Source organism: Micromesistius poutassou (genome assembly GCF_964030765.1).
Source record: "Micromesistius poutassou genome assembly, chromosome: 4".
Lineage (NCBI taxonomy): Eukaryota > Metazoa > Chordata > Actinopteri > Gadiformes > Gadidae > Micromesistius > Micromesistius poutassou.
The window spans coordinates 11,231,436-11,246,660 of NC_140274.1; the positions used below are offsets into that span (position 1 = coordinate 11,231,436).

The 15,225-nt window shown below is 42.3% G+C and overlaps 1 protein-coding gene across 1 annotated transcript in view; it reads left to right on the plus strand.

Moving 5' to 3' along the window:
• Positions 1-9,148: 9,148 nt before the first annotated feature.
• cbl (Cbl proto-oncogene, E3 ubiquitin protein ligase) overlaps positions 9,149-15,225 on the plus strand; it is a 28,240-nt gene continuing 22,163 nt past the window's right edge. The window contains exons 1-2 of the mRNA XM_084467097.1: positions 9,149-9,997; positions 13,797-14,044. Coding sequence (XP_084323223.1) covers positions 9,851-9,997; positions 13,797-14,044 — 395 coding nt within the window. The 5' untranslated portion in view covers positions 9,149-9,850. The remainder of the gene's footprint in view (positions 9,998-13,796; positions 14,045-15,225) is intronic.

Consider the following 15,225-nt stretch of genomic DNA (forward strand, 5'->3'; position numbering starts at 1 on the left):
GCAACGAGACTCTTTTGGGATGTCGCAGGGGAAAAGTTGCAGCAGTGTGAACTGGTCGTCGCAAGGCGGCTGATGCCGTTGCAAGGAGTCCCCAAAGATTGAACATGTCAAATCGCCAGGTCCAGTTTTAGAACGCAACGATGTGGCTATTTCTCTTCAGCTAATCAGGACACAGCACAACAATTTAGGCTTATTAAATACAAGTTGTAGATGCTAACGGTATTATCTTTAACATGCCCTGCAAATGTATAAATTAGTGTTCGAATTACGTGGGAGCCAGAGGGAACCGAGCTTCCAAAAAGGCAAAGTCAAAAAACTATACGTCACGTAGACTAATTTCACGGATTCCTGTGAGACCGGGTTGCCTTAATTACATCGGTCGCATTTGTCAGGTGAAAACTAAATGTCAAGGGAAAGAGGCAGTGGTTGAAAAAAGTATTTCGATCGCTTATTAAGTTCACTCGTGGCGTGTAATGATTTATTCGTTTCCCTGTATCATTTCCTTAATTTAGAAGAAAAAATATATATATATTATTATAAAAAAAATCACACTATAAAAAGATAATCACACCGTGCTGATATACAGTACAACAGCACGACCTCGAGTGTGATATTGCTTTTATACAACAGTGCTACGAGCACATTTTATTAGTTAACAGTAATAAGAAACAAGAGATTATGATTTGTTTGTTTAGTAATCATTTATTCGGCTCCGCCAACAAAAATAGTTCCGCAACTGAAGGGAGACTAGGCTGTTGCCAGGCAACACATATACAGTACATAAACATTCAGGCTATTTAACAGCTGATGTAACGTTAGCTAATAACGGTTATTAGAACGCCCGTACAGCGGAGTGATTATGTCTGTGAAAAGTCCCAGTGCTGTTATACTGTATATCAGCACTATGGAATGTCTCGTTGTCCAATCAAATTGCTCGGTTGGGACCGGTCGGAACTAACTGTTGTATAATGTAGCATAACGCGACCAGACGTCTGAAACCGGGACGTCTGATCACCCTAGCCTTTCTGTATCATAACGGAGAGCAAAGTAGTTCACCCAGCTCCCTTTCCTCAATGTGTCCTGCGCCACCTTCAGCAATCTATTTGACTCAATTAAAATGTATTAAATGATTTTAGTATCCTTAAAAAAGCAGTGCCGCCTGTTGATAAGATAAGCCCACTCCAGTGTTTCCCACACATAGGCCAATATTGAACAACGAGCGCCACAAATTGATTCCGCTTTTCTTATTATTTTTACTTGAACGCGATTTTTAAATGTAACTCCGCCAGCCCGTAATCGCGCCCCCGTAATGCTGCCAGTCCGACGTGTTCCCATTCCGACAGTCCTGTGCGTGTATGCAAATTAGCCATGTGCGCCAAACAGAAGAAGGGCCCTATCTTGCGCCCGGCGCAATTGACTTTCTACACCGACGCATGTGTCGTTGCTAGTTTGCACCCGGGCAAAGCTGATCTTCCCCCGCAGCAACCAGGCACCACTACACTTGCATGTTAAATATTATGATGTCAAAGATTATTCGTGTGAAACTGCATAGAAATAGCGTGTGGATTGTGGAAACATTTTTTTCCCATAGGGCTGCATGAATGAACATGAATGAAGTATAGTAGGCTATGCCATGCGTTAAAATAATAATAACAATAATACATTCGAGCAAAGTATATTCCAGGCTTCCAAAACAAAATCTAGTTTTAGGGTAAATGATTGGTTAAATTATTTGGGAAAGAACAGCTGATACAGCGGTAAGTTGTAGGCCTACTTTTAAATCAATGCATCTGCAAACACCGTACAGCAAACACATATGTTATTGACCCAGACATCGTGTACAAGCCCATTACTTTTAGGATTGAAGAGTATTTGATCGTGAGAAAACATAGGCTAGTTTTACCGCGAGTGAGTGTTTAAAAGAATGAATGAATGCGGGTGATGCTTGGTGTGCGCGTGTGTGTGCGCGCCCATCTGTCTAAACACACGCAAATTAAACACGTAAGTGTATGAGAAGGAAATCGAGTCAGTCGACCTGCGATAAGCAGCTGATTCTGAACGGACTCGTCTTCGAGATGGACGTGTTCTAACACATTGTTAATCAATGAAATGTTAACAACAGTATATCTGACCATTTAATTTTCGAAATTTTATGTGAAGCCGAGCTTCCCTTGCAGTCGAGAAGTCGCCACTACGAAAGAATGCAATGTATCCAACTAGCGGGATCTAAACAAACTAAGCTCCAGCGAATTACTACAATGCAGAAGTAGTGGAGAATGGCGAAACACAGCAACTCTAGCCTACCCCCCCCCCCCCCCACGTGAATGCACGGTAAAGTTGCGCAACACAGGTGGAGCTTATTGACACAACATCATGAACCAAGTCTGAGGCTAAAGCTAACCTCAATCGACCCAGACATCACAGAACTCTGCACTCCGCACACCCCTCTCACTAAGCATGATAGGCCCAGAGTCGCCATTACCAATTTCTTTTTTATTATTATTCTTATGGGTACATTCCCCAGGATTACTTTGAGAAGGTCACAGTAGGGCCTACTATTCTTAATTTTCAATTTGTGCCTGAGTAGGCTACATTCTCCTTCAAACCTAAACATTATATTCTGACCTGTTGTTAGTATTGTCTCGTTGCAAGTGTTTAAATACAATACATGAGTTTACATAGAGTCTACAGTTACAGTTGGTTGCTTCAGTCAAGTAAAGTTATGTGAATAATAAATCATATTATTAATATTAATGCCTTCTTTGTAAACTTTATTTTAATTCCGGTGGTACTTGGAGAGCCAAATCATTTCTAAGGTGGTACTCATGGTAAAAAGTTTGAGAACCACTGCTCTAGGTGTACACCTACACATGATCCTTTTCAAAAACTCTTCCAGTCTCTCTTCTTCCCTCCTTTCATGTCTTCTGTCTCTCTGCCTCTCTGTGTGGACCTTGTTGGATTTCAAATTGTTAGTTTGGTGTTACTTAGCCTATATTTTATTTATATTACAAGTGCCTTTCGAGCTAAGCACGGAAAGAACAAGTAGGCTTCTATAGGCTAGATAATCCATAGGCTATGTTACAGTTTCAAATATGTTAATAAGGACATGTTATTTTAATTCTGATTTAACATTAATTCCATGTTGTTACTTTTCAATATCAGTCATTAGGCTAAATAAAGTCACGTTTGGCAATTAGCGGAGTCCAAGTAACCTATTCTCGCAATATAGACCCTAAAGGTCTAAAGGCCCTCCTCAAAACAAAATTACAAGGTGTCTTAATGTAGTGTAGGCTATCAACCAATGACCAAATTACTAAACTAATTAAAGGCCATGACACAGTGTTACCTTCTGTTAAATTCCTTATTTCTGGGTCATACTGGGAATAAATTCTGAGGTCTTGGTTAAATACATATCTATGGCAGCAGGTATCAGTATACAGCTGTGTTCCCATGTCAATGCATGATTAAATGCATGATTAAAACATATCTAAACACATTTTGAATGTCCTACGTCAACAACAGCCAATGGCTTTTATATAAGCCTTCCTTCAATTTGTTGATAGGCCTACTAAGTAAACGAAATTTGGGTTATGGTTATCAAAAATGTTCGCCGCGCGCGCTCTTCGCACGCCCGCTGACATTTTGCAGATTCTCTCTCCAGCAAAAGTCCCATTAAGGCAACCCTGCCTTAATGACACATCCAATACTAACTCGAGCGACTTTGAGTAACATCTCGTTTGCTAAATGACAGAATGATAACAGACGAGCATGCTCGTCATCGAACAGTGGACTATGCGTGTCGACGTAGTAACAGTTGACAGTTGACGTAGTAACAGTTGACACAGAGAGGCCCTGACAGCACGGCTGCCAACCAGAGAGCCAAGCCCTGCAGGCGAACATCCATCTCTGATGTGTGATATTCATATTCCCCACCAGCTGTCAGCTCCGTCCTTTGTCCCCCCCCCCCAGCCCAGTGGATGCCCTACACGCTTTGCGCACACACACACACACACACACACACACACACACACACACACACACACACACACACACACACACACACACACACACACACACACTGTAATGTAATGTGGTCGCTGACCAACCCGGTTTCACGCAATTTCGTGCTCATGCGCGCGAACGTTATCTATTGAATCGTGTCCCAGAGCACGATTGTCTTGACTTGTTTCGTGCTACACGGAACGAAATGTAAACCCATGCATTTTGATGGGGTTGTCCTTGATCATTTCTCATAGAGCTGATGCACGCTAGGGGGCGACGTTGAGCCATAAATCCCTCACAGTGGGATCCCATGGATGTAATTGGTAAGTACGGGTACTGCTGAGGTAAACTAGACCACCCCATGAATGTATTTACCAAAAAAGGCGTAGGCCTACACCTGAAGTAAACTAGCTCAATAACGTCGGGTTTATGCAAACGTATACACCAAAGACCACATTATCCCTATTTTTCATTTATTTTAAACATTAGAAATAATCATCCATGGTTTTGAATGGCGAGGGTCAAACGCTGCGCGCTTGTAACGGCTTAAAACGTGGGTGTCTAAGGGACGTGGTTAGTTTTAGTTTTTGAGGGGGTCTGCTGAAAAATTCTGAGAAATTGGATTTTTGTAGCCTACTTGTTTTTACGAATCCTGCGCAGCCCGCCCCCTGTCGAAAATAAATTCCCAATTAATTGATCTAGTATTTATTATAGGCCTATAGGAGACCACCAGACCTCCTCGAAGCAAAGAAAATGGTCTGTTCCGTTCTATTAAATCCCAAGAAAGAAGACGCCATACCTGCTCGAAAAATGTATTAACGTTTTTTTTTTTTTTGTTAAATAAGAGAACATCATTAGGCCTACACGGTTACATAAAATAACATAACAAGCAAAGACAATGGTTTTATAGCCATGATTTAAACGGCATGCGAGCTGCTTGGGTTCAGCGTCCATAGCAACCATGTTAATGTCTTCCTAATAACTATCCAATAGGAAAGATGCTCACAACGTCGACTAGAGCCGTAGTCGGGTTAATACAGGAGTGAATGGGCTGCTGGAGCAGCCGGTCTGAACGTCAAACATCGACGGGGATGGCATTACATTGTAGTGAATTGAATCCCTTCTCCGTCTGCAGGAGGCGCCAAAGGGTACCTTTCCCGCCAGTGACTGACGCTAAAGTGCCCTTGCCACTAGTCGGGATTTGACGTTCTCGGAGTGAGACTGTACAGGCCGTGTCCCAATTCAGGGGTTGCATCCTTCGAAGGACGCATTTGAAGACCGCATACGTCACAGCGGCGCGTCAAGTGCTGTCCCATTTCGAAGGGTCCTTCGAATGCGGCCGAGATATGCAGCCTTCGTTTCCCGGATTTGAAGGACGCATCGGATGCATCCTTCACGGCCCAACGTATCCCAACATTCATTGCGCGTTGGATATTTTTTCAGAAATGGCGCGGAGAGAGCGGAAGCAGCAGCTGCAGCGAATACATATTTAATGACAAAACTATGTAAAAACATTTTTTTTATATAAAAGTAAGGTTGGGACCATTTTAAATATGTAACTTTATTGTCAAAGTTTAATTACATTAACGTTAAACTAATTAACGTTAAGCCAACGTCCTCTCTTCCTCTTCACCCGCCGGCTCCGGCGGTGAATCTTCTCCCACTCCTCCAATAAAAGATAAAACATAACCAATAAAATGATCATTTCTGGCTCCATATATCTCCTCCACTGTCCGGTTTGAACCGCAGCTGTCAGGGTTGCTAGGAGACAGGAGCGGCGCGTGGTCACGCAAGGTAAAGGACGTTAACGGCTGGTTGCGCAATCCGGAAATGCTCCGTAGGCTAGACCGTCCCATTCCACAACGCTCGTTCGGCCTTCGATGCAGCCTTCGCGGTCTACGAAGGCTGCATCCTTCGAAGGACGCATCCTTCGAAGGATGCAACCCCTGAATTGGGATGTGTGTTGGATCGGAAGATCGAAGATTCTAATCCTTCAACGCTGCTTGTTGAGTTGTTGACATTGACATTGACATTAATTATCGCCCCCTGTTGGTAGTCCTCCATTAAGCAGGCAAACAGGTGTGCTCTTCAAGCTGAGGCAACCTGACGTCATTGAAATATCCTTAGCGAGACCGAAAAAAATATATCAATTATCAAACTAAAGATCAGACACATTCACTGACTGAAGATTATGCAAGTTAAAAATATATTTTTCGCTAGAAATGTTATTAGAAACACGTTTAATGGTGAATCTGCCCTAAAATATTGCAATTCCCCTTCAGATAATAAAGACTACGTAAACATTTCACCAAATGCTGGGAGAACGTCTCGCCCCCCGTCAACAACCCCTTGCGTCAAAATCCGACGAAGAGGTATTTGCGGTCTTTGCGGTCAAAACTATCAGATGTACCCTAGACGTCGTTAAACGACGAAGAGGGTACGTGGGAAATCGTCAATAGGGGTGAGACTGTGTTGAGCAGGAAGGTCACCTGCTACACCTAGTGGACACTACAGAACATTACAGTCATTGTATGAAGTATTTAATATATGAATTGATAATAAAAAAAAAAGTGACCATGGTGGACACACCATCAAAACACATCTCCACATTGATGGTGGCTGAGATGAATGCACATGTCATCGATCTATGTAACTCCTTACTTGAACCAGATCATTTTAACATATAACTCCTATTCTCTCCTCCCTCCATTGGCTTCCAATGAATGCCAGGTCAGATTTAATGGTGATAGTACTTACCTATAAATCCTGAACAGCTTAGCTTCCTCCTACCTGAAGGACCTTATTATTCCCCCCTGAAGCTCCTCCAGACTTGGAGCTGGCCTTTTATCAATTCCAAAGGTTTCAAAGAAATCACCAGGTTACAGAGTGTTCTCTTATTGAGCACCCTATCTGTGAAACAGACTGGCTCCTGTAACCAGGGAAGCTGACTTCATGTAGAGCAGACAGGCCCCTGTTGCAGGGAAGCTGACTATCTGTGGAGCAGACTGGCCCCTGTAACCAGGGAAGCTGACTATATGTGGAGCAGACTGGCTCCTGTAACCAGGGAAGCTGACTTTATGTGCAACAGACTGGCTACAACAAGCTGGCTCTGCTGATAAATTAAAATTCAAACTTGAAACCTACCTCTTTACTCTCTCTCATTTGGCTCCTCATCCAGCTCTCATTACAGGTAAATCAATCTGTGCGCCAGCACTAACCTGCCGGTGATACTAGATAAGAGGTCTTCTACATGGTCCTTGTCCACCCTGCTCCATCTAATCATAATGCTGTCTCTGTTTTAGTGTGTTGTGGTGATCGTGACTGGGCGCCTGGCCACCCCATCTCACGGATACAAGCTTGTTCACCAGCCAGCAATTGTACTTCAAATGTTTGCTACTACTTTGTTTCTAAATTATGACTTTATCAATTATTGCACTCCTATCCATCCCTGGAAAGAGGAATCCCTGACTTTGCATTCCTTCTCAAAGTTTCATTCTTGGGCATTAAGGACATTTTTCTAGCCCTTTGAGGGGCTTGAGTTAGTGGGTATAGCCTAAATATATGGCATGTAAAGCCCTTTGCAAGACCAAGCGGGACCCTTTGTAACTTTGATTAAGGGCTATGCCTCTACAACGGCCTTGACTGGACTTCTCATAGTCTCAATATTGTTCAGCTTGTGCTGGAGGTCCACAGCTGGCCGCATCTTTCTCCATCAACACCCTTTTCTTCACTCATTTCAAAATGCTCTATTCCTCCTGGGATTGAACTGGACACACACACCTTTAGGTACACCTAATTATAAACCATGATAAAGTTAATTGAGTAGTTTATACTGTTCCTAGGAGTTGTGAACTTACAGCCATATAACACAGAGGCGTTGCCAAGTGTTTTACTGGACCACCTTTTCCTCCAACCTCTTTACCTTGGTGCTCAAGTCTGTTTCCATGGTATTTACTGGTCATTCTAGAATGACCTGTCATAGCTAATTAGCCATAACCCTTCAGCTGTGTCGAGAGTCATGCAGGTAGGCTTTACCATCAGCGCTGCATCACAGTTTAACTGGGACAGACATTGAAGTGTGTGTGTGTGGCTTAGTTTTAATGAATCTATATAATATATTAGTTTCACTTTTTAAATTGAATCATTGAAATTAAGTACATTTTCCACAATATTCTAATTTATTGAGATGCACCTATTTTTTTTTTTTTTTAAAAGAGGCCCATCCATTAATATCTGGGACTTAAGCAGTTTTCAGCAGTTCTTATTTTCTTGTGGATTTTCTCTTCAAGGACTTCTGTAATATTAAAAATCGGGTAGGTTATCTCTTTTATTCTGGCACCAAAGCTATGTGCCATGTTCTGTTAGTCAATTAATTAGTGTTTGAATGCAGCAGACTTCATGAAGTTCATGAATTAAGGCTACACATTTAGCAGACGCTTTTATCCAAAGCGCCTTCCAACGGTTCAAACACACATTCACACACTGAGGGCAGTCAGCTATGCAAGGGGAAAGCCAGCTCTATGGGAGCAGTTAGGATTAGGTGTGTTGCTCAGGGATCACCTCGACACTCAGCTAAGAGGACCCAGGATCAAACTAGCAACCTTCCGGTTACAAAGCAACCTGCTCTACCTCCTGTCTGAGTGAAGCTGACATAATTATGTCCAGTTTGAAACCTTTTCCACTTTACACTATTTATTTGCCAGATGGTTCATTATTTTCCACATTTTGCTGTTACCTTTGGCTGAATCTATAATAAGAATAAAGAAATCTGCCTTGGCCTTCTTCAAATCATTTACCACTGTGTTACATAAACCAGTACAAACTAAACGGTCTAGCCTTAGTCCAGATTTATGGGCAGATTTCAGAGCACTGAAGTTGTGTTGACCACTCGTTTTAATTAAATGATCATCGACATTGATTAATATGTGGGTGACTGTTGACAACCAGTCTTGTTATTGTGGGGACCATTGAACCACTACGAGCAGGCGGGAGCGCCTGAATCTCTCAATGGCCCCTGTTGTGTGTGTGATCGGCGGCGCGCGCTGCTTTATGCACAGTTCCATGAGAACACGAACGCGCATGCGTAAACGGGGAGCGAAGAAGGGCGAGGTGAACGGAAGAGGACGTAACGGAGGGAAGGGGAAGGGCTGCGTACACACGTCACGGCGAAATATAAATTAGCAGGCGCTAGGTACTATTTCATGTCTATATCTATTTATTGATACATTTTCCCACGTGTGTTCGTGATATCCTGAGACCCGTTGGAAGTCATTCGTTCGGGCAACAACAAAAAAATCCAGCGACCAGTCGCCCACTAAGAATGAGGGACAATGTGACTGGTTGGAGACACTGAACTTCCCGTCAGACTGACAGAGGCTAAAAGGCATCGACGACGTTTGGCTTTTGTCTAGGACTTTAACACTAAGGCAGTTTGACAGAGTCGTGGTGGCCATTGCCCTCTGCTTGGTGAAGAAGAGACATTTGTTTCTCGGACGTTGCCTTGCTTCTTTACTGCAGTGCGAGAGGGTGCAACACCGCTCCAGCTGCAGCAGAGAGCCGCGGACGGCTGAATGAGGGATTTGCGTTGACCACCAGCAACCTGGCCAGCTGTATAGCAACCATCCTGTCAGGTTGACTATCATGGAAACCTTGCCTGGATAAATCCACCCGAGTACATCCCCCCCCCTCCCCCTCGAACCTTCGCTCGGACACGACCCTCGGGCGCTGTCCTCGCCGGGGGGTGCAAACCAACCCCCGGATCGAAGTAGTTACGGGAGTCTTAGGGTTTGGTTTCCTGGCCCCTTCCCTGCCCATCTGTCGCTCTGGCCGACCCGAACCCAGCCCGACCATGGCAGGGAATCTGAAGAAAGGTGGGGGGCTCATCGGTATGATGAAGGATGCGTTCCAGCCACACCACCACCACCTCCACGCCCACCACCAGCCGGGCGCCGTGGACAAAAAGACGGTGGAGAAATGTTGGAAACTGATGGACAAGGTTTGTGATCTTCTTAGCCAGCTGTTTGCGCTGCTGTAGGTGTTAGCGACATGGCTAGTTAGCTTAGCTGAGTAGCTATTTGCGAGCTAATCTGCTGCAGCCTTCTGGTGCCCAGCAAGAGGAAGCAGGCTAGCTAGGCAGTCGAGAAGGACATGCATCTCTGATAACTCACGTTGGACCTTCTAGTGGGGAACAATCTATTAAAGGCCAAGTCAAACAAACACACGACTAATGCTGATGTGTTTCTTCATATTGGGCCAGAGACACAGCCGCTAAATGCTCTGTTGTTCGGTACGAGGGCTATGTTTTGCTCTTAACAGCTCTGGTCCTTCTGCACACATTTGTTAATAATAAGCATCGAAATCCTTCCAACTATAAAGGTGAGGTTGGTCAAGGATCCGCACTACACTGTGCGAGTCGAGCTTAATTCAGTGAGGTTTGTGGAGTGGCACACAAGGAATGTCTCCAGTAGCCTACATCATTGACATGACCACTGTCCACCACCTATCAGAAACGAGGCTTTAACAAACCTTTGTCACACACAAGATAACGTGACCGTTTAGGCTGGTTTATACTGTTACACAGGCGTCTCGTTTCGGTTCGCTTCAACTTCTCGGAAAAGTCCGTAGCCGCTTTGACCCCCGTTTCCTGTGTGATTCCCACATCATTATCAGACCAATGAGAGGACAAGACAGCCTTTTGTTTCTCCCAGCTCAAGTCGAGGTCTTTAGAATTAGTTTATAGTGACAAACGTCTATCAAAGTTGTTTTTTTTTTAATTCATTTCTTTTAAAATGTTTGCACCATGACAACTTTGGGTATTTTTGTTTCATTCGTATGATGTTTGGTGAATCTTTAGTGGGAAGGTGTCACCTACATATTTATTGATCATAATAGCTCCTCAATGTCAAACATCTTTGGCAATTATAGTGTTTAGTTAAAATCATAAGAAAAGTAAGGAGTAGGATTGATTCATGTTCCCTTCAAGAACATATGGGAGTCTCCTAATCCCCTGTTAATAAAAGTGAAACTATTTATTTGCCACAGTATACAAAGAATATTAATTGGATCCATCTCAGAGCATTCACAGCTTTCTGCCACATACATTTCATTGATGTACAGCAATTCATTCTGATAATTTAAGTATTAAATGAATGAATTATTAATCAAATAACAATGTGGTCTTATTCTGACCATCATACTTTTGGACTGGATGTAGATGGCTTCTTCAGGTTATGATTGGCAATGTTATTATTGTTGGCATAATGTTGTGATTGGCACATTTTAGTTATTCGATTTGTGTGTATTATATCTCCTGTGTGGGTCTTTTTTATGCTTGCTTTTTTGCAGAGTAACATTATGTGAATTGTGAAGTTGGGTAACAAGATAAAATAATGATGCATCATGTGACCTTTAAACAACAATGCATTATCAGATGCCTACTGTTGTGACCGTATTGCAAAACCCTGTATTTTATTGTGAATGTTAAGTTCAACTTGAGAAAACAAACTGCACCCCATCTTTACGACTGACTTACTATCTATCTTATCATCTTGTTGGTGTATGAGTGAAGCGATATCAAAACAATAATGGTGGAATCATTTTCAATGATACTAGATCTAAACTAGTCGCTGTCTTTCTCTTGTATCGGAAGACTATTGGAATGTGGCTTGTTCACAATATGTATTTTTATGATTACTGATCCACAGAACTATGTACAAAGAGGAACAACAACAGCAGACAGGAGAGGAATGCAGCTTAGCTTGAAGGCAAACATTGAACACCAGTCATGCCACCTTGAGTGATGTGAGAGAATAAAAGTGCATAATTATGCACAGACTTCATTATGGATGAAGACTAAATGTGTATCAAAGTATACTTGGCTTTTGGATAACTTAACTACCCTTTAGCAAACAACTTGTCTGTTCTTTTAAATAGAGTCTAGGTTTGCAGGGCAGGGCTAGTACAAAGTTGGATTAGCATGGAGGAATGGGGGAGTTAGTAACTGTAATTTTGTTGTAGGTTTATGAGCTTTGAACAAGCTCCTCACATATCAAACATTCTCTTGCTTCTTCTAGTTGTGTAAACAAAGCGAATTATCTGAAAGACAAAGTGAATTGTGGCCAAGTTACGTTGAGTCTTATGAATTGGGGTCATGCAAAGTATTTTCATCTTCCTGTAGGGTAGTTTTGCTATCCCACCCTCAAAGTGAATTTAGAAGCTAAGGTAGGAAATTCAACCTGATGGCTTGCCATTCTATTGTTGCCATCAAACAAAATAAGTGCCAGCACCATTTTATTTTATACATAGCCTTTTACTTTTACTTGAACAGGATCTTAAAGGTACAATATCTAACAATGACCCCCAAGTGTTATGATTTTTTTTTGCTCCAAATTCACAATATTGGAGAGAGTTGTTTCCCCCCGCCACCTCTCTGCCAGTCTCGCAGCTCCTCTGGGTTACCAGGTTCAGGACACTGAACGAGCGCAAGGCGATTGCACATTATATTTGAAGACAATTGTAATCAATATATATACGAGGTGTCGCTAAGCAAGATAAGCAAGATACCTAACCCTAACTGCTCCCTGCAAGCTTGCTGGCTGACACCGCTGTCGGTGTGTGAATGTGTGTGTTAATGTAATGCAATATTGTAAAGCGCTTGGCCACTGGTTAAAAAAGCCCTGTATAAATGCAGTCCATCTACCATTCATGATCAGCTAATGTATACATTTACTAATACAGTTTATTGGTTGCAAATTATAAACATGGCATTCGTCTTAAAATCCTCCTGGGCTCTAAGCTGTCTCCATTTTTCAAATGCATCTTAAGGATTTACCCCTGTGTTAGCCGGCCCTTGCCTCAGAGAAAGGATGAGGCTTTTTGGGTTGGTTGGCATCTAGTATAATCAGTTGATCTAGTTTGGTTGCTTCCATGGCTGCAGCACGCTGTGTTTATGAGCTAATTTGTTTCATATCTGGAAACCCAGGGTACTTGGAATCATAACAAAAAGAAACAACACTAACTTTCAGACCCCTAATCAAAATTTAAACAGCATACTGGCTGTAGCATTGTTGTCACCTCAGCACCAGTCATTTATTTTATACATAGCTTTATAAGTTATGAGAGATGTAAGTTATGTTCCAGTGATGACAATATTGCACAAACTTAATTACAGTTCTGTGATAGTGGACGAATAGAAGTGGATGATTATTTTGTTGTGAATTTGGTTCAACTATAAATTTGAAAAATGCTTAATCGTCAATGTTTGACGAACTTTCATGTTTTTTACTTTTACACTGCTACATGATAGGATGGTCCAACTTTGTTCACTTATTATGAAATGTTCCCCTTCTGATGTTGATGATTGATGCAAGTTGTCCTGTTTTACACCATTGTGATTTTAGTCTTTTTAAAGGGAGAAGTTCAACCTTTGTGAGGTTATCTATGGGGGAATATTCAGAAATACCTTGTATCTTGTAGGGTTAAGCAAGAGAGGGTTAGAGTTGATTAGTTGTCCTTCTTAGGGTAGCCTTCAGTGGTCATGGAAGGGTTTTGGTTTTAGAGTCCACTGGGGCCATTTTCTTCTTGCCTTTTCTCACAACACTGTCATTTCACATTCTGTATATCTCCACTTTAGCATTGATTCCAACAATATTGTGCTTTATGGTCAAGTGTCCTATTGGATAGTAGAGCTATGTTACCATTGCAAACTGTGTATTAAATAAATAAAGCCTAGCATACAATCTAATCAAACGTCTGTTTTATTTTGTTATTTTATTTTTAATCCTTGTTCTCTGCAGGTGGTGCGCCTGTGCCAGAACCCAAAGCTGGCTCTGAAGAACAGCCCGCCGTACATCCTGGACCTGCTGCCAGACACCTACCAGCACCTCCGCACCATCCTTTCCCGTTACGAGGGCAAGATGGAGACACTGGGGGACAACGAGTACTTCCGAGTCTTCATGGAGAACCTGACCAAGAAAACCAAGCAGACCATCAGCCTGTTTAAAGACGGCAAGGAGCGGATGTACGAGGAGAACTCGCAGCCCCGGTGAGCAAACGCATGCTTGGTTGTACACTGGTGGTGTTGGTAGTAGAAGTGGCACTAGCAGTAGTAGAAGAGCTTGGCAGAATGGACCTGTCCTGCAGTTGTTCTCAGGATTTGAGTACTGTGAGGGAAATGTGCATGACTGCACAGATGCAAGTACAAAACAATGTGCCAGTTACATTTAAAGGCAGGATGGTTTTGCCCATGTCGCATGTGGAACGACAATGTGGTTTGTGTTCAGAATGCTGCACAACTTTCATGTTGTTTGCGACTGTTTGTGGCTCTAGATGTCATCCTACTAGTACTTACCCCTGAAGTTTGTTTTTTTATGTGTCACCATCCAGTGGCTTGCAGTCAAGCTTTCCTTCCTTTGGTATCTTGCAATGTTTGCTTTTCTTACACTCTTGGCAAAGCTTCATCTCTTTATGGAAGCAAAAGTTGTTAAAAAACGGATTTACAATTTAGTTTCAGTTAAATCTGACAATGAGTGGCTAACTGACTGACGTACGTACTGTATATAGCATAACATTTTTCAAAGTTATATGCAATTTTACACCTAGAAAACATCTGTTATGTCAAGACCTTGAACAATAAATGTCAACGTGGTAATGCAACTCTTAATCAACCCTACTTTAGTGTTTCCTACACGACAACTGTAGAGGACTTGTTCTACAGTGAAGTTTTCATTTCTAGGTCTGAAGGAATAAGGACCAAGCACCTTGTTGAAAAGCGACTATTAAACGAGAATTAAGCGAAAGTAAAGGAGGGTCTGGTTAGGCCTAGCATACGGGGTGAAAGATTACAGATAGACACAGACTTGTGGTTTGCACTCTTACCTTCTTCATCGGTTAACGGAGATATTAGGCCTGTCAATCATGTTTACCCTTTATCCTCCTCAAAGTTTCTTGGTTGTGAGCAGTAGAAACAGAGGCATTTAGCTGTGCTGCGTCATTCTCTGTTTAGAAACCACACATTTTGCATTATTATTGATAATGATGTCCTGTCATAACCATCAGTAAGGGATGGCTTGAAGGTGGACATTTGTGTAGCATTTGAAGTAGGTTTTGAGTCGTAGATACTGTTAAAGTATATGAAGGGAGGGTCATTGGTGAACAAGTGTTATTAATAGCTGGCTTGGAGTATACTTGAAATTATTTGCACCACAAAAGAAGATAAGTTAAACA